This window comes from Hyla sarda, unplaced genomic scaffold (assembly GCF_029499605.1).
Source record: "Hyla sarda isolate aHylSar1 unplaced genomic scaffold, aHylSar1.hap1 scaffold_79, whole genome shotgun sequence".
Taxonomy (NCBI): domain Eukaryota; kingdom Metazoa; phylum Chordata; class Amphibia; order Anura; family Hylidae; genus Hyla; species Hyla sarda.
Window position 1 is genome coordinate 512,122 of NW_026610814.1, and position 25,352 is coordinate 537,473.

General features: G+C 43.7%; 1 protein-coding gene across 1 annotated transcript in view; it reads left to right on the forward strand.

Moving 5' to 3' along the window:
* The first annotated feature begins 17,413 nt into the window (after positions 1-17,413).
* LOC130346482 (uncharacterized) overlaps positions 17,414-25,352 on the forward strand; it is a 72,156-nt gene continuing 64,217 nt past the window's right edge. The window contains exons 1-5 of the mRNA XM_056554545.1: positions 17,414-17,501; positions 17,589-18,236; positions 18,705-18,900; positions 19,297-19,429; positions 19,943-20,060. Coding sequence (XP_056410520.1) covers positions 17,414-17,501; positions 17,589-18,236; positions 18,705-18,900; positions 19,297-19,429; positions 19,943-20,060 — 1,183 coding nt within the window. The remainder of the gene's footprint in view (positions 17,502-17,588; positions 18,237-18,704; positions 18,901-19,296; positions 19,430-19,942; positions 20,061-25,352) is intronic.

A 25,352-nucleotide genomic window follows, 5' to 3' on the forward strand; every position in this document is an offset into this window, starting at 1 on the left:
CACCTAGCCACTCGCATTGACATGCGTTTTTCCGAAAGGCGTCAGGAACTCCGCCAAGATATGGACTCTGTTCGCACGAGGCGTTTCTTCTCCTCGGCTCCTCTCTCCTCTGGTCCCCTGCAATCTGTTCCTGTGCCTTCCGCCGTGGAGGCTATGCAGGTCGACCGGTCTCGCCTGACACCTCAAGAGAGGACACGACGCCGTATGGAGAACCTCTGCCTGTACTGTGCTAGTACCGAACACTTCCTGAGGGATTGTCCTATCCGTCCTCCCCGCCTGGAAAGACGTACGCTGACTCCGCACAAAGGTGAGACAGTCCTCGATGTCTACTCTGCTTCTCCACGTCTTACTGTGCCTGTGCGGATGTCTGCCTCTGCCTTCTCCTTCTCTACTGTGGCCTTCTTGGACTCTGGATCTGCAGGAAATTTTATTTTGGCCTCTCTCGTCAACAGGTTCAACATCCCGGTGACCAGTCTCGCCAGACCCCTCTACATCAATTGTGTAAATAATGAAAGATTGGACTGTACCATACGTTTCCGCACGGAGCCCCTTCTTATGAGCATCGGATCTCATCACGAGAGGATTGAACTTTTGGTCCTCCCCAATTGCACCTCGGAAATTCTCCTTGGACTTCCCTGGCTTCAACTTCATTCCCCAACCCTGGATTGGTCCACTGAGGAGATCAAGAGTTGGGGGTCCTCTTGTTCCAAGAACTGTCTAAAACCGGTTCCCAGTAACCCTTGCCGTGACTCTGTGGTTCCTCCAGTAACCGGTCTTCCTAAGGCCTATATGGACTTCGCGGATGTTTTCTGCAAAAAACAAGCTGAGACTCTACCTCCTCACAGGCCTTATGATTGTCCTATCGACCTCCTCCCGGGCACTACTCCACCCCGGGGCAGAATTTATCCTCTCTCTGCCCCAGAGACTCTTGCCATGTCTGAATACGTCCAGGAGAATCTAAAAAAGGGCTTTATCCGTAAATCCTCCTCTCCTGCCGGAGCCGGATTTTTCTTTGTGTCCAAAAAAGATGGCTCCCTACGTCCTTGCATTGACTACCGCGGTCTTAATAAAATCACGGTTAAGAACCGCTACCCCTTACCCCTCATCTCTGAACTCTTTGATCGCCTCCAAGGTGCCCACATCTTTACTAAATTGGACTTAAGAGGCGCCTATAACCTCATCCGCATCAGAGAGGGGGATGAGTGGAAAACGGCATTTAACACCAGAGATGGACACTTTGAGTATCTGGTCATGCCCTTTGGCCTGTGCAACGCCCCTGCCGTCTTCCAAGACTTTGTCAATGAAATTTTTCGTGATCTGTTATACTCCTGTGTTGTTGTATATCTGGACGATATCCTAATTTTTTCTGCCAATCTAGAAGAACACCGCCAGCATGTCCGTATGGTTCTTCAGAGACTTCGTGACAATCAACTCTATGCCAAAATTGAGAAATGTCTGTTTGAATGCCAATCTCTTCCTTTTCTAGGATATTTGGTCTCTGGCCAGGGACTACAGATGGATCCAGACAAACTCTCTGCCGTCTTAGATTGGCCACGCCCCTCCGGACTCCGTGCTATCCAACGCTTTTTGGGGTTCGCCAATTATTACAGGCAATTTATTCCACATTTTTCTACCATTGTGGCTCCTATCGTGGCCTTAACCAAAAAAAATGCTGATCCCAAGTCCTGGCCTCCTCAAGCAGAAGACGCCTTTAAACGACTCAAGTCTGCCTTTTCTTCGGCTCCCGTCCTCTCCAGACCTGACCCTTCCAAACCCTTCCTATTGGAGGTTGATGCCTCCTCAGTGGGAGCTGGAGCTGTTCTTCTACAAAAAAATTCTTCCGGGCATGCTGTCACTTGTGGTTTTTTCTCTAGGACCTTCTCTCCAGCGGAGAGGAACTACTCCATCGGGGATCGAGAGCTTCTAGCCATTAAATTAGCACTTGAGGAATGGAGGCATCTGCTGGAGGGATCAAGTTTTCCTGTTATTATCTACACCGACCACAAGAACCTCTCCTACCTCCAGTCTGCCCAACGGCTGAATCCTCGCCAGGCCCGGTGGTCTCTGTTCTTTGCCCGATTTAATTTTGAGATTCACTTTCGTCCTGCCGATAAGAACATTAGGGCCGATGCTCTCTCTCGTTCCTCGGATGCCTCAGAAGTTGAACTCTCTCCGCAACACATCATTCCTCCTGACTGCCTGATCTCCACTTCTCCTGCCTCCATCAGGCAGACTCCTCCTGGAAAGACCTTTGTTTCTCCACGCCAACGCCTCGGAATCCTCAAATGGGGTCACTCCTCCCATCTCGCAGGTCATGCGGGCATCAAGAAATCTGTGCAACTCATCTCCCGCTTCTATTGGTGGCCTACTCTGGAGACGGATGTTGTGGACTTTGTGCGAGCCTGCACTATCTGTGCCCGGGATAAGACTCCTCGCCAGAAGCCCGCTGGTTTTCTTCATCCTCTGCCCGTCCCCGAACAGCCTTGGTCTCTGATTGGTATGGATTTTATTACTGATTTACCCCCTTCCCGTGGCAACACTGTTATTTGGGTGGTCGTTGATCGATTCTCCAAAATGGCACATTTCATCCCTCTTCCTGGTCTTCCTTCTGCGCCTCAGTTGGCTAAACAATTTTTTGTACACATTTTTCGTCTTCACGGGTTGCCTACGCAGATTGTCTCGGATAGAGGCGTCCAATTCGTGTCTAAATTCTGGAGGGCTCTCTGTAAACAACTCAAGATTAAATTAAATTTTTCTTCTGCATATCATCCCCAGTCCAATGGACAAGTAGAAAGAATTAACCAGATCTTGGGTGATTATTTGCGACATTTTGTTTCCTCCCGCCAGGATGACTGGGCAGATCTCCTCCCATGGGCCGAATTCTCGTATAACTTTAGGGTCTCTGAATCTTCCTCCAAATCCCCATTTTTCGTGGTGTACGGCCGTCACCCTCTTCCCCCCCTCCCTACTCCCTTGCCCTCTGGTCTGCCCGCTGTGGATGAAATTTCTCGTGACCTTTCCATCATATGGAGAGAGACCCAAAATTCTCTCTTACAGGCTTCATCTCGCATGAAGAAGTTCGCGGATAAGAAAAGAAGAGCTCCTCCCGTTTTTTCCCCTGGAGACAAGGTATGGCTCTCCGCTAAATATGTCCGCTTCCGTGTCCCTAGCTACAAGTTGGGACCACGCTATCTTGGTCCTTTCAAAATTTTGTGTCAAATTAATCCTGTCTCTTATAAACTTCTTCTTCCTCCTTCTCTTCGTATCCCTAATGCCTTTCACGTCTCTCTTCTCAAACCACTCATCCTCAACCGTTTTTCTCCCAAATCTGTTCCTCCCACTCCTGTTTCCGGCTCCTCGGACATCTTCTCTGTCAAAGAAATTTTAGCTTCCAAAAAGGTCAGAGGGAAAACTTTTTTTTTAGTGGACTGGGAGGGTTGTGGTCCTGAAGAGAGATCCTGGGAACCTGAGGACAACATCCTAGACAAAAGTCTGCTCCTCAGGTTCTCAGGCTCTAAGAAGAGGGGGAGACCCAAGGGGGGGGGTACTGTTACGCCGAGCGCTCCGGGTCCCCGCTCCTCCCCGGAGCGCTCGCTTCACTCTCCCCGCTGCAGCGCCCCGGTCACATCCTCTGACCCGGGGCGCTGCGATTCCGCTGCGAGCCGGGATGCGATTCGCGATGCGGGTAGCGCCCGCTCGCGATGCGCACCCCGGCTCCCGTACCTGACTCGCTCTCCGTCTGTCCTGTCCCGGCGCGCGCGGCCCCGCTCCCTAGGGCGCGCGCGCGCCGGGTCTCTGCGATTTAAAGGGCCACTGCGCCGCTGATTGGCGCAGTGGTTCCAATTAGTGTGTTCACCTGTGCACTTCCCTATATCACCTCACTTCCCCTGCACTCCCTTGCCGGATCTTGTTGCCATTGTGCCAGTGAAAGCGTTCCTTGTGTGTTCCTAGCCTGTGTTTCCAGACCTTCTGCCGTTGCCCCTGACTACGATCCTTGCTGCCTGCCCCGACCTTCTGCTACGTCCAACCTTGCTTCTGCCTACTCCCTTGTACCGCGCCTATCTTCAGCAGCCAGAGAGGTGAGCCGTTGCTAGTGGATACGACCTGGTCACTACCGCCGCAGCAAGTCCATCCCGCTTTGCGGCGGGCTCTGGTGAAAACCAGTAGTGGCTTAGAACCGGTCCACTAGCACGGTCCACGCCAATCCCTCTCTGGCACAGAGGATCCACTACCTGCCAGCCGGCATCGTGACACTCCTCTTCTCTAGTGTATCATCCTTCTCCTGTGTTCTCCTCCTCTCTAGTGTATCATCCTTCTCCTGTGTTCTCCTCCTCTCTAGTCTATCATCCTTCTCCTGTGTTCTCCTCCTCTCTAGTGTATCATCCTTCTCATGTGTTCTCCTCTTTTCTAGTGTATCATCCTTCTCCTGTGTTCTCCTCTTCTCTAGTGTATCATCCTTCTCCTGTGTTCTCCTCCTCTCTAGTGTATCATCCTTCTCCTGTGTTCTCCTCTTCTCTAGTGTATCATCCTTCTCCTGTGTTCTCCTCCTCTCTAGTGTATCATCCTTCTCCTGTGTTCTCCTCCTCTCTAGTGTATCATCCTTCTCCTGTGTTCTCCTCTTCTCTAGTGTATCATCCTTCTCCTGTGTTCTCCTCTTCTCTAGTGTATCATCCTTCTCCCTTGTTCTCCTTCTCTCTAGTCTGTCGTCCTTGTCCCGTGTTCTCCTGCTCTCTAGAGTATGATCCTTCTCCCGTGTTCTCCTCTTCTCTAGTGCATCATCCTTCTCCTGTGTTCTCCTCCTCTCTAGTGTATCATCCTTCTCCTGTGTTCTCCTCTTCTCTAGTGTATCATCCTTCTCCTGTGTTCTCCTCTTCTCTAGTGTATCATCCTTCTCCTGTGTTCTCCTCCTCTCTAGTGTATCATCCTTCTCCTGTGTTCTCCTCTTATCTAGTGTATCATCCTTCTCCTGTGTTCTCCTCCTCTCTAGTATATCATCCTTCTTCTGTGTTCTCCTCCTCTCTAGTGTATCATCCTTCTCCCATGTTCTCCTCCTCTCTAGTGTATCATCCTTCTCCTGTGTTCTCCTCTTCTCTAGTGTATCATCCTTCTCCTGTGTTCTCCTCCTCTCTAGTCTATCATCCTTCTCCTGTGTTCTCCTCCTCTCTAGTGTATCATCCTTCTCCTGTGTTCTCCTCCTCTCTAGTGTATCATCCTTCTCCTGTGTTCTCCTCTTATCTAGTGTATCATCCTTCTCCTATGTTCTCCTCTTCTCTAGTGTATCATCCTTCTCCTGTGTTCTCCTCTTCTCTAGTGTATCATCCTTCTCCTGTGTTCTCCTCCTCTCTAGTGTATCATCCTTCTCCTGTGTTCTCCTCCTCTCTAGTGTATCGTCCTTCTCCTGTGTTCTCCTCCTCTCTAGTGTATCATCCTTCTCCTGTGTTCTCCTCCTCTCAAGTGTATCATCCTTCTCCGTGTTCTCCTCTTCTCTAGTGTATCATCCTTCTCCTGTGTTCTCCTCCTCTCTAGTGTATCATCCTTCTCCTGTGTTCTCCTCTCTAGTGTATCATCCTTCTCCTGTGTTCTCCTCTTATCTAGTGTATCATCCTTCTCCTATGTCCTCCTCTTCTCTAGTGTATCATCCTTCTCCTGTGTTCTCCTCTTCTCTAGTGTATCATCCTTCTCCTGTGTTCTCCTCCTCTCTAGTGTATCATCCTTCTCCCGTGTTCTCCTCTTCTCTAGTGTATCATCCTTCTCCTGTGTTCTCCTCTTCTCTAGTGTATCATCCTTCTCCTGTGTTCTCCTCCTCTTCTCTAGTGTATCATCCTTCTCCTGTGTTCTCCTCCTCTCTAGTGTATCATCCTTCTCCTGTGTTCTCCTCTTCTCTAGTGTATCATCCTTCTCCTGTGTTCTCCTCTTCTCTAGTGTATCATCCTTCTCCTGTGTTCTCCTCGTTTCTAGTGTATCATCCTTCTCCTGTGTTCTCCTCTTCTCTAGTGTATCATCCTTCTCCTGTGTTCTCCTCGTTTCTAGTGTATCATCGTTCTCCTGTGTTCTCCTCCTCTCTAGTGTATCATCCTTCTCCTGTGTTCTCCTCCTCTCTAGTGTATCATCCTTCTCCTGTGTTCTCCTCCTCTCTAGTGTATCATCCTTCTCCTGTGTTCTCCTCCTCTCTAGTGTATCATCATTCTCCGTGTTCTCCTCTTCTCTAGTGTATCATCCTTCTCCTGTGTTCTCCTCTTCTCTAGTGTATCATCCTTCTCCTATGTTCTCCTCTTTTCTAGTGTATCATCCTTCTCCTGTGTTCTCCTCTTCTCTAGTGTATCATCCTTCTCCTGTGTTCTCCTCTTCTCTAGTGTATCATCCTTCTCCTGTGTTCTCCTCCTCTCTAGTATATCATCCTTCTTCTGTGTTCTCCTCCTCTCTAGTGTATCATCCTTCTCCTGTGTTCTCCTCTTCTCTAGTGTATCATCCTTCTCCCGTGTTCTCCTCTTCTCTAGTCTGTCGTCCTTGTCCCGTGTTCTCCTCCTCTCTAGTGTATCATCCTTCTCCTGTGTTCTCCTCCTCTCTAGTGTATCATCCTTCTCCTGTGTTCTCCTCTTCTCTAATGTATCATCTTTCTCCTGTGTTCTCCTCTTCTCTAGTGTATCATCCTTCTCCTGTGTTCTCCTCCTCTCTAGTGTATCATCCTTCTCCTGTGTTCTCCTAATCTCTAGTGTATCATCCTTCTCCTGTGTTCTCCTCCTCTCTAGTGTATCATCCTTCTCATGTGTTCTCCTCTTTTCTAGTGTATCATCCTTCTCCTGTGTTCTCCTCTTCTCTAGTGTATCATCCTTCTCCTGTGTTCTCTTCCTCTCTAGTGTATCATCCTTCTCCTGTGTTCTCCTCTTCTCTAGTGTATCATCCTTCTCCCGTGTTCTCCTCTTCTCTAGTGTATCATCCTTCTCCTGTGTTCTCCTCTTCTCTAGTCTATCATCCTTCTCCTGTGTTCTCCTCCTCTCTAATGTTTCATCCTTCTCCTGTGTTCTCCTCCTCTCTAGTGTATCATCCTTCTCCTGTGTTCTCCTCCTCTCTAGTGTATCATCCTTCTCCTGTGTTCTCCTCCTCTCTAGTGTATCATCCTTCTCCTGTGTTCTCCTCTTCTCTAGTGTATCATCTTTCTCCTGTGTTCTCCTCTTCTCTAGTGTATCATCGTTCTCCTGTGTTCTCCTCCTCTCTTGTGTATCATCCTTCTCCTGTGTTCTCCTCCTCTCTAGTGTATCATCCTTCTCCTGTGTTCTCCTCTTCTCTAGTGTATCATCCTTCTCCCGTGTTCTCCTCTTCTCTAGTGTATCATCCTTCTCCTGTGTTCTCCTCTTCTCTAGTCTATCATCCTTCTCCTGTGTTCTCCTCCTCTCTAGTGTATCATCCTTCTCCTGTGTTCTCCTCCTCTCTAGTGTATCATCCTTCTCCTGTGTTCTCCTCCTCTCTAGTGTATCATCCTTCTCCTGTGTTCTCCTCCTCTCTAGTGTATCATCCTTCTCCTGTGTTCTCCTCTTCTCTAGTCTATCATCCTTCTCCTGTGTTCTCCTCCTCTCTAGTGTATCATCCTTCTCCTGTGTTCTCCTCTTCTCTAGTGTATCATCCTTCTCCTGTGATCTCCTCTTCTCTAGTGTATCATCCTTCTCCTGTGTTCTCCTCCTCTCTAGTGTATCATCCTTCTCCCGTGTTCTCCTCCTCTATAGTGTATCATCCTTCTCCCGTGTTCTCCTCTTCTCTAGTGTATCCTCCTTCTCCTGTGTTCTCCTCCTCTCTAGTGTATCATCCTTCTCCTGTGTTCTCCTCCTCTCTAGTGTATCATTTGTGTATCTGTTGTCCTTGTCCCGTGTTCTTCTCCTCTCTAGTCTGTTGTCCTTGTCCCGTGTTTTCCTCCTCTGTAGTCTGTTGTCCTTGTCTCGTTTTCCCCTCACTGTTTTCATATATTTTTATATCACCTGTAATAATGAAATAAACCTAACTTAAAGGAGTTCTCCGGTGCTTAGACATCTTATCCCCTATCCAAAGGATAGGGGATAAGATGCCTGATCGCAGGAGTCCCGCCGCTGGGGACCCCCGTGATCTTGCACGCGGCACCCCGTTTGTAATCAGTCCCCGGAGCGTGTTCGCTCCGGGTCTGATTACCGGCGACCAAAGCTATCACGCCCCCTCCCGTAGGCTTGCATTGAGGGGCGGAGCATGACGTCACATGGGGGCAAAGGCGTGACGTCACACGCCGCCGGCCGTGTGGTCGCTGGTAATCAGACCCGGAGCGAACACGCTCCGGGGACTGATTACTAACGGGGTGCCGCGTGCAAGATCACGGGGGTCCCCAGCGGCGGGACTCCCGAGATCAGGCATCTTATCCTCTATCCTTTAGATAGGGGATAAGATGTCTAAGAACCTCTTTAAAACTTGGTTTTCTAAAATAGTTGCTATGGCCAGATCTCAGGACTAGAGAATGGACCCACAGTGTCCCCAATGGATTTGGCTAGAGAGCAGAGTTTAAGAGATTTTTCAGTCTTCACCATAAAATTTCCCTTAATAGGATATGGATATGTGCGGAATCTCCAGGACATCCCCCGAAGTTGTTGATGGTTTCCAGGAACATAATTTACAAGTAGAGACACTACCATACAAATCCTTGGGTTTGGCAGAGTACAGATGACATAAGACAGAGGTCAGGACGGTGGGCGGAGCTGTCAGCATTTACGTAGACAATCTTCATCCAATCATTGAAGGCTTCTGTCCCACCACCTGAATCAACTAAAAGGTGATGTCTGAAGTGCTAAGTACCTGTCATTAGGTGGTTTTCATATGTCCAATATAGTTCAGGTCTCTAGAAACCCTCTGGTTCCGCCATTGCTGGGAATCTCTTACATCACATTCTTTACAATGCACCGTCCAGCCCAATGGCACTTTTTGTGGACTGTTAGGTTAGTGATCAGGATTCCAGAGCAGTGACCCCCAATATCATCATGGTCATCCAAGTTCTCAGTGAGACCTCCTGGACATTTATGGATGAACTAAGCCTTTAATTTAGTTTTTGCCCTGTTCAGTGTTGAACCAGCCGACCCCTAGTACGGACCATGACCTGATCGATGTTCTCTGACACAAGATCGAATCCTCCTTCATAAACAAATATCAATATTTAGAAGTTTTGCTGCCTTGCCCAATAACGCGCTAAAGGTGCAGGATGCAAGGATCAATGTCGTAAAAATAGCAATTCAGGCAACAGCTGTGACATTAGTGATGTCATACAGGAGGCGGGGCTGTGATCACATGTCATTATATTACTATTATATTATATCAGTGATGTCATACAGGGGGCGGGGCAGTGATCACATGTCATTACATATTACTATTATATTATATCAGTGATGTCATACAGGGGGCGGGGCAGTGATCACATGTCATTACATATTACTATTATATTATATCAGTGATGTCATACAGGGAGCGGAGCTGTGATCACATGTCATTATATTACTATTATATTATATCAGTGATGTCATACAGGGGGCGGGGCAGTGATCACATGTCATTACATATTTTTATTATATTATATCAGTGATGTCATATAGGGAGCGGAGCTGTGATCACATGTCATTATATTACTATTATATTATATCAGTGATGTCATACAGGAGGCGGGGCTGTGATCACATGTCATTATATTACCATTATATTATATCAGTGATGTCATACAGGGGGAGGGGCTGTGATCACATGTCATTACATATTACTATTATATTATATCAGTGATGTCATACAGGGGGCGGGGCAGTGATCACATGTCATTACATATTACTATTATATTATATCAGTGATGTCATACAGGGGGCGGGGCAGTGATCACATGTCATTACATATTACTATTATATTATATCAGTGATGTTATACAGGGGGCGGGGCAGTGATCACATGTCATTACATATTACTATTATATTATATCAGTGATGTCATACAGGGGGCGGGGCAGTGATCACATGTCATTACATATTACTATTATATTATATCAGTGATGTCATACAGGGAGCGGAGCTGTGATCACATGTCATTATATTACTATTATATTATATCAGTGATGTCATACAGGGAGCGGAGCTGTGATCACATGTCATTATATTACTATTATATTATATCAGTGATGTCATACAGGAGGCGGGGCTGTGATCACATGTCATTATATTACCATTATATTATATCAGTGATGTCATACAGGGGGAGGGGCTGTGATGACATGTCATTATAGTACTATTATATTATATCAGTGATGTCATACAGGGGGCGGGGCAGTGATCACATGTCATTACATATTACTATTATATTATATCAGTGATGTCATACAGGGGGCGGGGCAGTGATCACATGTCATTACATATTACTATTATATTATATCAGTGATGTCATACAGGGGGCGGGGCAGTGATCACATGTCATTACATATTACTATTATATTATATCAGTGATGTCATACAGGGGGCGGGGCTGTGATCACATGTCATTATATTACTATTATATTATATCAGTGATGTCATACAGAGGGCGGGGCTGTGATCACATGTCATTATATTACTATTATATTATATCAGTGATGTCATACAGAGGCGGAGCAGTGATCACATGTCATTATATTACTATTATATTATATCAGTGATGTCATATAGGGGGCGGGGCAGTGATCACATGTCATTATATTACTATTATATTATATCAGTGATGTCATACAGGAGGCAGGGCTGTGATCACATGTCATTACATATTACTATTATATTATATCATTGATGTCATACAGGGGGCGGGGCAGTGATCACATGTCATTACATATTACTATTATATTATATCAGTGATGTCATACAGGGAGCGGAGCTGTGATCACATGTCATTATATTACTATTATATTATATCAGTGATGTCATACAGGGGGCGGGGCAGTGATCACATGTCATTACATATTTTTATTATATTATATCAGTGATGTCATATAGGGAGCGGAGCTGTGATCACATGTCATTATATTACTATTATATTATATCAGTGATGTCATACAGGAGGCAGGGCTGTGATCACATGTCATTACATATTACTATTATATTATATCAGTGATGTCATACAGGGGGCGGGGCAGTGATCACATGTCATTACATATTACTATTATATTATATCAGTGATGTCATACAGGGGGCGGAGCTGTGATCACATGTGATTATATTACTATCATATCAGTGATGTCATACAGGAGGCGGGGCTGTGATCACATGTCATTATATTACTATTATATTATATCAGTGATGTCATACAGGGGGTGGGGCTGTGATCACATGTCATTATATTACTATTATATTATATCAGTGATGTCATACAGGAGGCGGGGCTGTGATCACATGTCATTATATTACCATTATATTATATCAGTGATGTCATACAGGGGGAGGGGCTGTGATCACATGTCATTATATTACTGTTATATTATATCAGTGATGTCATACAGGGGGCGGGGCAGTGATCACATGTGATTATATTACTATTATATCAGGGATGTCATACAGGGGGCGGGGCTGTGATCACATGTGATTATATTACTATTATATCAGGGATGTCATACAGGGGGCGGGGCTGTGATCACATGTCACTATATTACTATTATATTATATCAGTGATGTCATACAGGGGGCGGAGCTGTGATCACATGTAATTATATTAATATTATATCAGGGATGTCATACAGAGGGCGGAGCTGTGACCACATGTCATTATATTACTATTATATTATAATATTATATCAGTGATGTCATACAGAGGGCGGGGCTGTGATCACATGTCACTATATTACTATTATATTATATCAGTGATGTCATACAGGGGGCGGAGCTGTGATCACATGTAATTATATTACTATTATATTATATCAGTGATGTCATACAGGGGGCGGAGCTGTGATCACATGTCATTATATTACTATTATATTATATCAGTGATGTCATCCAGGGGACGGGGCTGCGATCACATGTCATTATATTACTATTATATTATATCAGTGATGTCATACAGGAGGCGGGGCTGTGATCACATGCCAGTATATTACTATTATATAAGTGATGTCATACAGGAGGCGGGGCTGTGATCACATGTCATTATATTACTATTATATTATCTCAATGATGTCATACAGGGGGCGGGGCTGTGATCACATGTCATTATATTACTATTATATTATATCAGTGATGTCATACAGGGGGCGGGGCTGTGATCACATGTCATTATATTACTATTATATTATATAAGTGATGTCATACAGGGGGGCAGGGGTCTGATCACATTTCATTATATTACTATTATATTATATCAGTGATGTCATACCGGGGGCGGGGCTGTGATCACACATCATTATATTATTATTATATTATATCAGTGATGTCATACAGGAGGCGGGGCTGTGATCACATGTCATTATATTACTATTATATTATGTCAGTGATGTCATACAGGGGCGGGGCTGTGATCACATGTCATTATATTACTATTATATCAGTGATGTCATACAGGGGGCGGGGCTGTGATCACATGTCATTATATTACTATTATATTATGTCAGTGATGTCATACAGGGGCGGGGCTGTGATCACATGTCATTATATTACTATTATATTATATCAGTGATGTCATACAGAGGGCGGGGCTGTGATCACATGTCATTATATTACTATTATATCAGTTACTTTCTTCAGCATTATATTACAGAGAGGGGCAGAGAGCTGTGTGTTGTCTGATACATTTCAACAAGCTGCCTCAACTTCATAAACCTTAGCAGAGGAGGCAAGAAGAATTTTTAAGCCCAACTCTGTGTCTTTGTTCCACAAACAATGGTCTGCTGGTTATACTAGTCTGTAGACGGTATAATATCCAGCAGTCCATTCCTAACAGTCTTTGACAGAGTGCAATATTGGGTATAGTACACAGCTTTTTTGTGCTGCAGCACTGTTGTGTCCTGCTGCTGCTGCTGTGCAAAAATAAGGTAGAGGCAGGGACTGGAACAGGTTGTAGCTGGATGCTCACCAGAATGGATATTCAAAAAATGTGAATAAATTTAAACAAAATAAAATAAAAATTACACAAAAAAATCTATTTCCTCTTTTCAATTTTGACACCATAGGGTCTCCCTGCTGCCACTTTCAGACGCTCTGCCGCAGTGATTCTAATAGCGATGCCTGTAATCTGCATGTCATTCTAAATAACATTATTTCACTACCCCAGCACACTCCATATGCATGTTAGAACAAAGAAAACTGTTCTACACCCCTACTGAGGCTCACTGTACGCCAGAAATAGACGTTTTTAATACAGATTCGCCGCAAATAAATTTGGACCAAACCAAAGTTTTTCGGAAAATTCGGCAAATCAAATTTTTCAAAAGTTCACTCATCTCTAGTCATCACTGTCTCCTCACAGCAGTCATCACCTTTCCCTCACAGCAGTCATCACCTTCTCCTCACAGCAGTCATCACCTTTCCCTCACAGCAGTCATCTCCTTCTCCTCACAGCAGTCATCTCCTTCTCCTCACAGCAGTCATCACCTTCTCCTCACAGCAGTCATCTCCTTCTCCTCACAGCAGTCATCTCCTCCTCACAGCAGTCATCACCTTCTCCTTTCAGCAGTCATCTCCTTCTCCACACAGCAGTCATCTCCTCCTCACAGCAGTGATCACCTTCTCCTCACAGCAATCATCACCTTCCCCTCACAGCAGTCATCACCTTCCCCTCACAGCAGTCATCTCCTTCTCCTCACAGCAGTAATGTCCTTCTCCTCACAGCAGTCACCTTCTCCTCACAGCAGTCATCTCCTTCTCCTCACAGCAGTCATCTCCTTCTCCTCACAGCAGTCATCTCCTTCTCCTCACAGCAGTCATCCCCTTCTCCTCACAGCAGTCATCTCCTTCTCCTCACAGCAGTCATCTTCTTCTCCTCACAGCAGTCATGTCCTTCTCCTCACAGCAGTCACCTTCTCCTCACAGCAGTCACCTTCTCCTCACAGCAGTCATCTCCTTCTCCTCACAGCAGCCATCACCTTCTCCTCACAGCAATCATCTCCTTCTCCACACAGCAGACATCTCCTTCTCCTCACAGCAGTCATCTCCTTCTCCTCACAGCAGTCATCTCCTTCTCCTCACAGCAGTCATCTTCTTCTCCTCACAGCAGTCATGTCCTTCTCCTCACAGCAGTCACCTTCTCCTCACAGCAGTCATCTCCTTCTCCTCACAGCAGTCATCACTCTCGCCTCACAGCAGTCATCTTCTCCTCACAGCAGTCATCTCTTTCTCCTCACAGCAGTCATCACCTTCTCCTCACAGCAGTCATCTCCTTCTCCTCACAGCAGTCACCTTCTCCTCACAGCAGTCACCTTCTCCTCACAGCAGTCATCTCCTTCTCCTCACAGCAGTCATCTTCTCCTCACAGCAGTCATCTTCTCCTTACAGCAGTCATCTTCTCCTCACAGCAGTCATCCCCTTCTCCTCAAAGCAGTCATCTCCTTCTCCTCACAGCAGTCATCACCCTCTCCTCACAGCAGTCATCTTCTCCTCACAGCAGTCATCACCTTCCCCTCACAGCAGTCATCACCTTCCCCTCACAGCAGTCATCACCTTCTCCTCACAGCAGTCATCACCTTCCCCTCAGAGCAGTCATCACCTTCCCCTCACAGCAGTCATCTCCTTCTCCTCACAGCAGTCATCTCCTTCTCCTCACAGCAGTCATCACCTTCTCCTAACAGCAGTCATCACCTTCTCCTAACAGCAGTCATCACCTTCTCCTCACAGCAGTCATCTCCTTCTCCTCACAGCAGTCATCACCTTCTCCTCACAGCAGTCATCACCTTCTCCTCACAGCAGTCATCACCTTCTCCTAACAGCAGCCATCTCCTTCTCCTCACAGCAGTCATCCCCTTCTCCTCACAGCAGTCATCTTCTCCTCCTCACAGCAGTCATCTTTTCCTCCTCACAGCAGTCATCTCCTCACAGCAGTCATCACCTTCTCAGCCTACAAATCCACATAGATTAACAACCCCCAAAACCATGTCTTTTAAACTACCCCCCCCAATCTATAAAAGGGGCATCATGCTAGCCATTGTGTGATGAATACCAATCCATCACCATGATTGCAGAGGTGTGTATAGACCTCATGGCTGTGCCCTAAATGTGGAAGTGACAACATCTATGTTAGAATGAGTGAGCCAAATATGATACATGTCCTCCATAGGCGACACAATGATTCTACATTCACCAATTCTGGCTGTCACTACGCCGTATGCGACACGTCATAGAATTTATCTTATAATTACTACTCCACTCATCTCCTAGAATTATCACTTATCAGTGACCCAGGAATTTTAACGCCTTAAGGACTCAAGATTTATAATTTTAGCACTTTAGGTTTTTCAATGTGAATTAAAGACAAAATCATGAGATACAAATATATCTGGTGAACAACCCAGGCATAAAAGTAAGAAATAAACATAAATAAACGGAAAAAACTAAATAAATACAACAAGCCGCCCTAGAAAATCAACGTCAAAATACATCATCTTAGGGTTGAGTACATTAGTCTGACAGTATCTGAAATCAGGACAATAGGCGGAAGACGGTCAGGACTCCCACATAATCTTGAATCTGTCCCTGTGTAAGGGACGGAACATAATGACCATGGTGCATGATCCGTAGGTCATATCAGGAACATTTTTCTTTTCTTTTTATTTATTTATTTTTTCTAGTACTGTATATACAAAAAAAGACAAACAATTCTTTTACTTTATAAAATAGGAAAAAGGGGAATTTTATTAAGGAAAGGGGCGTTAATGTAGTTAAACAATTATTTATATTATTGTGATGTGAGATGGGTGATTTATACTTGAGTCATATTCTCCAGGATTCCGGTGATTGTTGAACATTGGTGTATGTTTCCATCCCGGTCCCCGGGACTCTCTATCCTTTCACCCGTTTATCACTCTCATAATTGTATACTTTATTCATTTTCTTATTCCATGGTGCGGTCACAAAAAACTTTTTGTCTCTGGGCATTGTGCAATACGGGATTTACATCTATATAGCCATTCTGAGTGTATATGTTTACATATGTTGGTATTTAATTGCTAGTATATTTTTGTACAGCCTATACCTTTTACATGTATGTACACCCGGATGGGGGTCACTTTATTATCTCCCATTTCTTATTGATGTTCTGTAGCCCAGTTTTGTTTCTATCCCTCATCCAGACGCCTTAGTAGTCTGTCCACTGTCGTTCCTTTTAAATTCTGTTTTTAAAATCAGTCACTACTAATAAAGACTAATATACTTTGTCACTATTTTATGTCTCTGTGTAATTTTCTTGGGTATTATTTGTATTTCTCTGTATGCCAGAGACAAGGTTGGACCATAGGTCAGTATTTTGTGCCCCTCTTTTTTGGTTATTATATATTTTTCCTGTATTTTTACAGAAGGATTATCCTGTTATGGATTTTCGGGCCAGAGAAGTCTCCTGGTTGGAGCAAGCTAATCTTTTATTTTCCGGAACGACAATGGACAATTTAGGAGCGGACCAGTGCAATTTAAGGGAACTCAAGCTTTCACTGCGTAATCTCCTCCACCGTCAGATGAAGGTATGGTGGAATCGGGCATCGTTGGATAATTATGTGACCAAATCTTTGATCCCGAGGGGCTTGAGAGTTCAGACTTATCCTTCGTTTAGCCTTGATAATGAGGAATGTGTCAAAAAATGGGAAAAGGCTTGTAACACCTGTTCCAAAATATTTATGATTACCATCATGGAGTATAACACCAAGACCTTGATGGAATTGAGCACACAGATCGAAAAGGTTGAGAGTGATATTAAAAAAATGGTTTCTAATGAAGAATTTGCTACTTTTAAACAAGAGTTAGAAGAAACGGCCAAGATGTGGGAGAAGCAGATTAAATTAACCAAATCCAAAAAATTCCAGAGAGATTTGAATGATGCTGTCAACAACAGGATGTACAAATGGAAACAATCTAGTGCCAAATGACGTGTACGCTCTCCTTCCGTCTCATCAGTGAGGTCAACTGGAACAGAATCCACTACCTCCTCCAGAACCACTGATAGGAGCCCTAGACGGGACACCAGGAGAAATTACCAGCGGAACAGATCACGTACAACTGATACACGCAGCGATGGGGCTAGGACCAGAAGTAGCACCCACAATCGGAAGGTAATTAATTTGTCTCAAACTGTACTTACTAAAGAACAGGAAGAGGTTTTATCCTTAGATTTAACCTTTTCACCGGCATCCTCCTTTGATTGCTTTACAGCAGTAAAGGACTTACATCTGTTCGCGAGAAAGCTGATGTTTAAAAAGATATTTCATTCATCCCAAATGGGAGCCCAACTTCACACCGCTGATGAGATCGAAGCAATTGATGCACTTAATTCACTTTTGGAAGAACAGGATGACACAGCTACAGGTAAGTTCCCAAAAAACTTACTATTACCATCCAGATCATTCCCCCAACTGTCTCAGTATCCTAATATAGACATCTTTGTACAATTAGTTTCAGCGGAGTTTGAAAAAATCCCCTTTACAAAAGCACATGACAATTTGACGTTTAAACAACGTCAAGCATTAAGGGACCTGGGCAGAATGGACGACATTGTCATCAAACCCTCTGATAAAGGGGGAAATGTCGTCCTCTGGCCCAGGTCCCTTTATGAGAAGGAGGCATTGCGACAATTAAAAGATGGTGTGTGCTACAAGCGCCTAACTTTTAATCCATTAACTAAATACAAGGAGGATCTTTTTTGTATCCTGGATGAGGCTTGTACGAATGGGGTCTTAAGCAGGAAACAAGTGGAAAGTTTATTACCAACCCATCCCATGATTGCGACCCTTTACCTCTTACCTAAGGTTCATAAACAGTTAGTTAATCCCCCTGGGAGACCGATTGTGTCTGGTAATAACTCTCTAACTGAACCGATTTGCAGGTATATTGACTACTACTTGAAACCGATTGTGGAATCCCTCCCCTCACATCTTAAGGATACGACAGATGTCCTCAAGCGACTTGATGGTATACAGCTGGATGAGTCTACCCTAATAGTCACATGTGACATTGAATCTCTGTACACATCCATTCGACACACCGATGGCATGGAAGCGGTACGAATCTTTCTCTCGATGACGGACCTGGATCCAGACCTATGTAAGTTGATACTGGACTTATTATAGTATGCACTTACTCATAACTTCTTTTTATTTAAGGACCTCCTCTACCTGCAACTCCAGGGAACGGCAATGGGGGCGGCTTGTGCGCCCTCATATGCCAACCTCTTTCTGGGGTTGTGGGAGAGGAGGATCTTCATGATTAACCCGGTACCCCTAATTGAGAGGATATCCTTATGGGGACGTTTCATAGATGACGTGTTGTTTTTGTGGCATGGGACTCCAGATGAGCTGTCTATCTTCATGTCTAATCTGAATGATAATATCTATTATATCAGATTGACATACAAATATGGGAGACAAAACATTGATTTTCTGGACGTGTCCCTGAACGTGGATGACAGTGGATTTATCCACTCAAATGTGTTTCGCAAAAAAACATCAACTAACTCGTTGCTCCATGCATCCTCCTCCCATCCGAAGTCACTGATTTCCAATATTCCCATAGGTCAATTCCTCAGAATGAGGAGAATATGTTCTAATGAGGAGTTCTTCGAACAGCAAGCCAAGGACCTTAAAGACCGCTTCCAGGAACGTGGCTATAGAAGTGCTGACATCCAAAGGGGATACAACAGAGCAAAATCCACCTCAAGACCTACTCTTCTGACCCAGAGAAAGAAACAGAAATTAGACACACAGGTGAGGTACATTTCTATGTACAACACTAGGTGGAGACAAGTACAACGGGCACTTAGAAAACATTGGTCGGTTTTGACAATGGATCCGGTCTTAAAATCATATCTATCTAATCAACCTTCTATCACATATCGCCGAGCCAAGAATCTGAGAGATCTACTGGTGCATAGTCACCATAAAAGCAGACAGAGCACTGGCCTATTTGGCTCTAAGGGTTCCAAATGGGGCTGTAGGCCCTGCGGGGGATGTGTAGCATGCCCGAATGTAGAGAAAGCTGAAGAATTTCTTAATTCCTCTGGGGAAAAGAAGTTTACTATAACACACACCATCAATTGTTGCACATCTGGTGTAATTTATTACGCCACTTGCCCCTGCCACCTAATATATGTTGGTCTCACCTCTAGAGAACTGAGGAGAAGGGTACGTGAACATGTCCTGGGGATTGAGGCTGCAAGAGACATTGAAGATCTATCTACTTTGAAAACAATACCTCGTCATTTTCGAGAACATCATGGGTGTGACAGCAAACTCCTCAAGGTAAGAGGCATAGACAGGGTCTTGGTTGGCCCTAGGGGTGGTAACTGGTGCCAAATTCTTGCACAGAAGGAATCAAGGTGGATTTTTACCCTGAAAACTGTGACCCCGTATGGGCTCAATGAGCACAATAGTTTTGCGCCCTTTCTACGTACATGATTTATTTTGTTTCTATTCCCTTGGTATTGCCACCTGGTCCGGTTTTAATTTTTCTACTTTAATATGGTTTTAATTGATTTTAACTTGTTCTTTTGTAGTCATTATGTCTTATTTTGTTTTTTGTTTTTTGTTGTCTTTTCTTGGTTCCCCCCTCTTTCTTTCTTTTTCCCTTGCTCTTATTTATTTTTCTTGGCTTCCCCCCTTTTTTTTTCTCTTTTTTCCTTTGTTTTTTATCTTCCTTTGTTTTTCCTTTTGCTTGTCTCTGCCCTCCCCTGTTTTCTCCTTTTCTCCTTTTTGCTTTCCCCTTTCCCTTCTTTTCCCTACCACTTTTCTTTTTGTCCCCTTTCCTTGCTTCAGGGCACCCTAACCGGATCCGATGGAAGATACGAACTTATGAAATTATCCTTGCAGCAGTCCAGGAAATGGCTGGTTTTATCCAACATCCAAAAAATTTCTTCACCGATACATGCATATAGTATATTTTTCACATTTCATATGAATATGTCAATAGACGTATCCTCTATCACATTGTTTGAATATTATATATTCTCCAGTGAGTCCTTTGTGGCTCACATCAATTTATTGGTGAATATTCATCTACATGTACCCTCTATCACCTCATATATATTTTTATAGTGAGCCCTTTGTATTTCACATTAATGTGTTTGCACATATCGATCAATATTTATTCACATTTGTTTTTTCATGCATCCGCATATTTCACACACATATTTGCACTTGCCACACATCTTTATATCTATATATATATAGTTTTTATTTTTATATATATATATATCTTCTTACAGATATATTCTTTACATATTTCCATATTGTTATATTTGGCCGTCACTGTTATATATGTATTGCACCTATGTTCAACAATCACCGCATGGCACTTTGGTTTTGCACATCTCACTTTTGCATGTCACTGTTTTCTCTCACGTTTCCGCACACACCTCACCTCTATTTGCTGTATGTTTTCCTAAGGATGTCTGCAATAATGCTGCCAGCTCCGTTTCCCACATCTAAGATGGCCGTTGCGTGCTGTCTCAGCGTGATACGCATGCGCGAGATCTCGCCGCACATCTCACACACCTTTCCGTGAGCACGGAGCTGCGCTATGAGCTTTCGGCGTGGTGACGCAGTGGACGCACTGCATCATCATCACGCCGAACATGCGCAGTGATGACTGTAATGGCGTTCGGACGCTGGTTCACATTGGATTCTCCTCTCAGGTGCCCTGATTGCTTTGTATGTGTTTTGCATTCTTATTGGCTACACATGTATATAAATATCTACCTCCCTTTCATACCATATACTCCCTGAGGAAGCTTGTTGCGAAACAACGTTGTAGGGGTGGCGTTCTGTATTAGGGTAAGATGTCCGCTGTATGCTCTTGTGATGTGAGATGGGTGATTTATACTTGAGTCATATTCTCCAGGATTCCGGTGATTGTTGAACATTGGTGTATGTTTCCATCCCGGTCCCCGGGACTCTCTATCCTTTCACCCGTTTATCACTCTCATAATTGTATACTTTATTCATTTTCTTATTCCATGGTGCGGTCACAAAAAACTTTTTGTCTCTGGGCATTGTGCAATACGGGATTTACATCTATATAGCCATTCTGAGTGTATATGTTTACATATGTTGGTATTTAATTGCTAGTATATTTTTGTACAGCCTATACCTTTTACATGTATGTACACCCGGATGGGGGTCACTTTATTATCTCCCATTTCTTATTGATGTTCTGTAGCCCAGTTTTGTTTCTATCCCTCATCCAGACGCCTCAGTAGTCTGTCCACTGTCGTTCCTTTTAAATTCTGTTTTTAAAATCAGTCACTACTAATAAAGACTATATATACTTTTTCACTATTTTATGTCTCTGTGTAATTTTCTTGGGTATTATATTATATATTATATTTCATTTTTATTCAGTGGTAAAGTAGACCCCATATGTGCAGTGATATAGTAGACCACTTATGTGCAGTGATATAGTAGACAATTATGTGTAGTGATATAGTAGACCCTTATGTGTAGTGATATAGTGGACTCCTTATGTGCAGTGATATAGTAGACAATTATGTGTAGTGATATAGTAGACCCCTTATGTGCAGTGATATAGTAGACCCCTTATGTGTAGTGATATAGTAGACAATTATGTGTAGTGATATAGTAGACCCCTTATGTGCAGTGATATAGTAGACCCCTTATGTGTAGTGATATAGTAGACCACTTATGTGCAGTGATATAGTAGACAATTATGTGTAGTGATATAGTAGACCCTTATGTGTAGTGATATAGTGGACTCCTTATGTGCAGTGATATAGTAGACAATTATGTGTAGTGATATAGTAGACCCCTTATGTGCAGTGATATAGTAGACCCCTTATGTGTAGTGATATAGTAGACCCCTTATGTGTAGTGATATAGTAGATCCCTTATGTGTAGTGATATAGTAGACGACTTATGTGTAGTGATATAGTAGACCCTTATGTGTAGTGATATAGTAGACCCCTTATGTGTAGTGATATAGTAGACCACTTATGTATAGTGATATTGTAGATCACTTATGTGTAGTGATATAGTAGACCCCTTATGTGTAGTGATATAGTAGACCACTTATGTGTAGTGATATAGTAGACCCTTATGTGCAGTGATATAGTAGACCCCTTATGTGTAGTGATATAGTAGACCCCTTATGTGTAGTGATATAGTAGACCCCTTATGTGTAGTGATATAGTAGACCCCTTATGTGTAGTGATATAGTAGACCCTTATGTGCAGTGATATAGTAGACCCTTATGTGTAGTGATATAGTAGATCCTTATGTCTAGTGATATAGTAGACCCCTTATGTGTAGTGATATAGTAGATCCCTTATGTGTAGTGATATAGTAGACCCCTTATGTGTAGTGATATAGTAGACCCCTTATGTGTAGTGATATAGTAGACTCCTTATGTGTAGTGATATAGTAGACCCCTTATGTGTAGTGATATAGTAGACCTCTTATGTCCAGTGATATAGTAGACCCCTTATGTGCAGTGATATAGTAGACCCCTTATGTGTAGTGATATAGTAGACCCCTTATGTGTAGTGATATAGTAGACCCCTTATGTGTAGTGATATAGTAGACCTCTTATGTCCAGTGATATAGTAGACCCCTTATGTGCAGTGATATAGTAGACCCCTTATGTGCAGTGATATAGTAGACCCCTTATGTGTAGTGATATAGTAGACCCATTATGTGTAGTGATATAGTAGACCCCTTATGTTTAGTGACATAATGGACTCCTTATGTGTAGTGATATAGTAGACCCCTTATGTGTAGTGATATAGTAGATCCCTTATGTGCAGTGATATAGTAGACCCCTTATGTGCAGTGATATAGTAGACCCCTTATGTGCAGTGATATAGTAGACCCCTTATGTGCAGTGATATAGTAGACCCCTTATGTATAGTGATATAGTAGACCCTTATGTGCAGTGATATAGTAGACCCCTTATGTGTAGTGATATAGTAGACCCCTTATGTGCAGTGATATAGGAGACCCCATATGTGTAGTGATATAGTAGACCCCCTTATGTCCAGTGATATAGTAGACCCCATATGTGTAGTGATATAGTAGACCTTATGTGCAGTGATATAGTAGACCCCATATGTGTAGTGATATAGTAGACCCCATATGTGTAGTGATATAGTAGACCCCCTTATGTCCAGTGATATAGTAGACCCCTTATGTGCAGTGATATAGTAGACCCTTATGTGTAGTGATATAGTAGACCCTTATGTGTAGTGATATAGTAGACCCTTATGTGCAGTGATGTAATAGACCCCATATGTGTAGTGATATAGTAGACCCCTTATGTGTAGTGATATAGTAGACCCCTGATTTCCAGTGATATAGTAGACCCCTTATGTGCAGTGATATAGTAGACCCCTTATGTGTAGTGATATAGTAGACCCCTTATGTCCAGTGATATGGTAGACCCCTTATGTGCAGTGATATAGTAGACCCTTATGTGTAGTGATATAGTAGACCCTTATGTGTAGTGATATAGTAGACCCTTATGTGCAGTGATGTAATAGACCCCATATGTGTAGTGATATAGTAGACCCCTTATGTGTCGTGATATAGTAGACCCCTGATTTCCAGTGATATAGTAGACCCCTTATGTGCAGTGATATAGTAGACCCCTTATGTGTAGTTATATAGTAGACCCCTTATGTCCAGTGATATAGTAAACCCCTTATGTGCAGTGATATAGTAACCCCTTATGTGCAGTGATGTAGTAGACCCTTATGTGTAGTGATATAGTAGACCCTTATGTGTAGTGATATAGTAGACCCTTATGTGCAGTGATGTAATAGACCCCATATGTGTAGTGATATAGTAGACCCCTTATGTGCAGTGATATAGTAGACCCCTTATGTGTAGTGATATAGTAGACCACTTATGTGTAGTGATATAGTAGACCCCTTATGTGTAGTGATATAGTAGACCCCTTATGTGTAGTGATATAGTAGACCCCTTATATGTAGTGATATAGTAGACCCCTTATGTGCAGTGATATAGTAGACCCCTTATGTGTAGTGATATAGTAGACTCCTTATGTGTAGTGATATAGTAGACCCTTATGTGTAGTGATATAGTAGACCCCTTAAGTCCAGTGATATAGTAGACCCCTTATGTCCAGTGATATAGTAGACCCCTTATGTTTAGTGATATAGTAGACCCCTTATGTGTAGTGATATAGTAGACCCCTTATGTGTAGTGATATAGTAGACCCCTTATGTGTAGTGATATAGTAGACCCTTATGTGTAGTGATATAGTAGACCCCTTAAGTCCAGTGATATAGTAGACCCCTTATGTCCAGTGATATAGTAGACCCCTTATGTGCAGTGATATAGTAGACCCCTTATGTGTAGTGATATAGTAGACCCCTTATGTGCAGTGATATAGTAGACCCCTTATGTGCAGTGATATAGTAGACCCCTTATGTGCAGTGATATAGTAGACCCCTTTATGTACAGTGATACAGTAGACCCATTAGGCGCAGTAATATGGTAGACCCCATCAGTTCAGTGGTAGGGGTGACCTCCATAAATAGGTGCAGATTAGGTAGGGAGTTGTGGCAGTGATGTTCAGGTATTAATATTAATGGCCACCATGGCTATAGAAGGTCCGCTCAGCTCTTCTTTCCTCACAGCTGTAAAACTACTTCAGCTTTATTTGGGTTTGCGGATAAAATCCCACGCCATTGAAGAGGGACAAACTCAAACTAAGAGCAAAGAAACGATGGGCACGACGCGTTTCGAGTCATATGACTTTTTTTCAAATGCTATTACACAAGAAACATCAATTATATACAGTAAAGTCTCCCTTAGCGGACACCTCCCAATAGCGAACAATTATTTTATTCCCCGGCAGAGTCCCATAAGACCTAATGTATTTGCACCCTCCGAATAGGGGACATTTCCAATAGCGGACGCGGACACACCCAATAGGGGACAAAACACTCCGTATAGGGAACAACCAGGCTTTTGTGCCGCCCTACCTTGTACACAGGGCCGCCGTCAGGGGGTGTATAGCCATTAGTAAGGGGCCCGGGCTCCCAGGGGCCCGCTGAGAGACCCTGCTGGCCAGGTAAGAAGTACAGGGGGAAAAGTAATGTGGCACAAGGGGTAAAGGGGTGGGGGGGGGTTCAAGGGGAGGGAAGGAGGTGGCATTGGAAGGACCTAGAGAGGGAATGAAATGGTACAG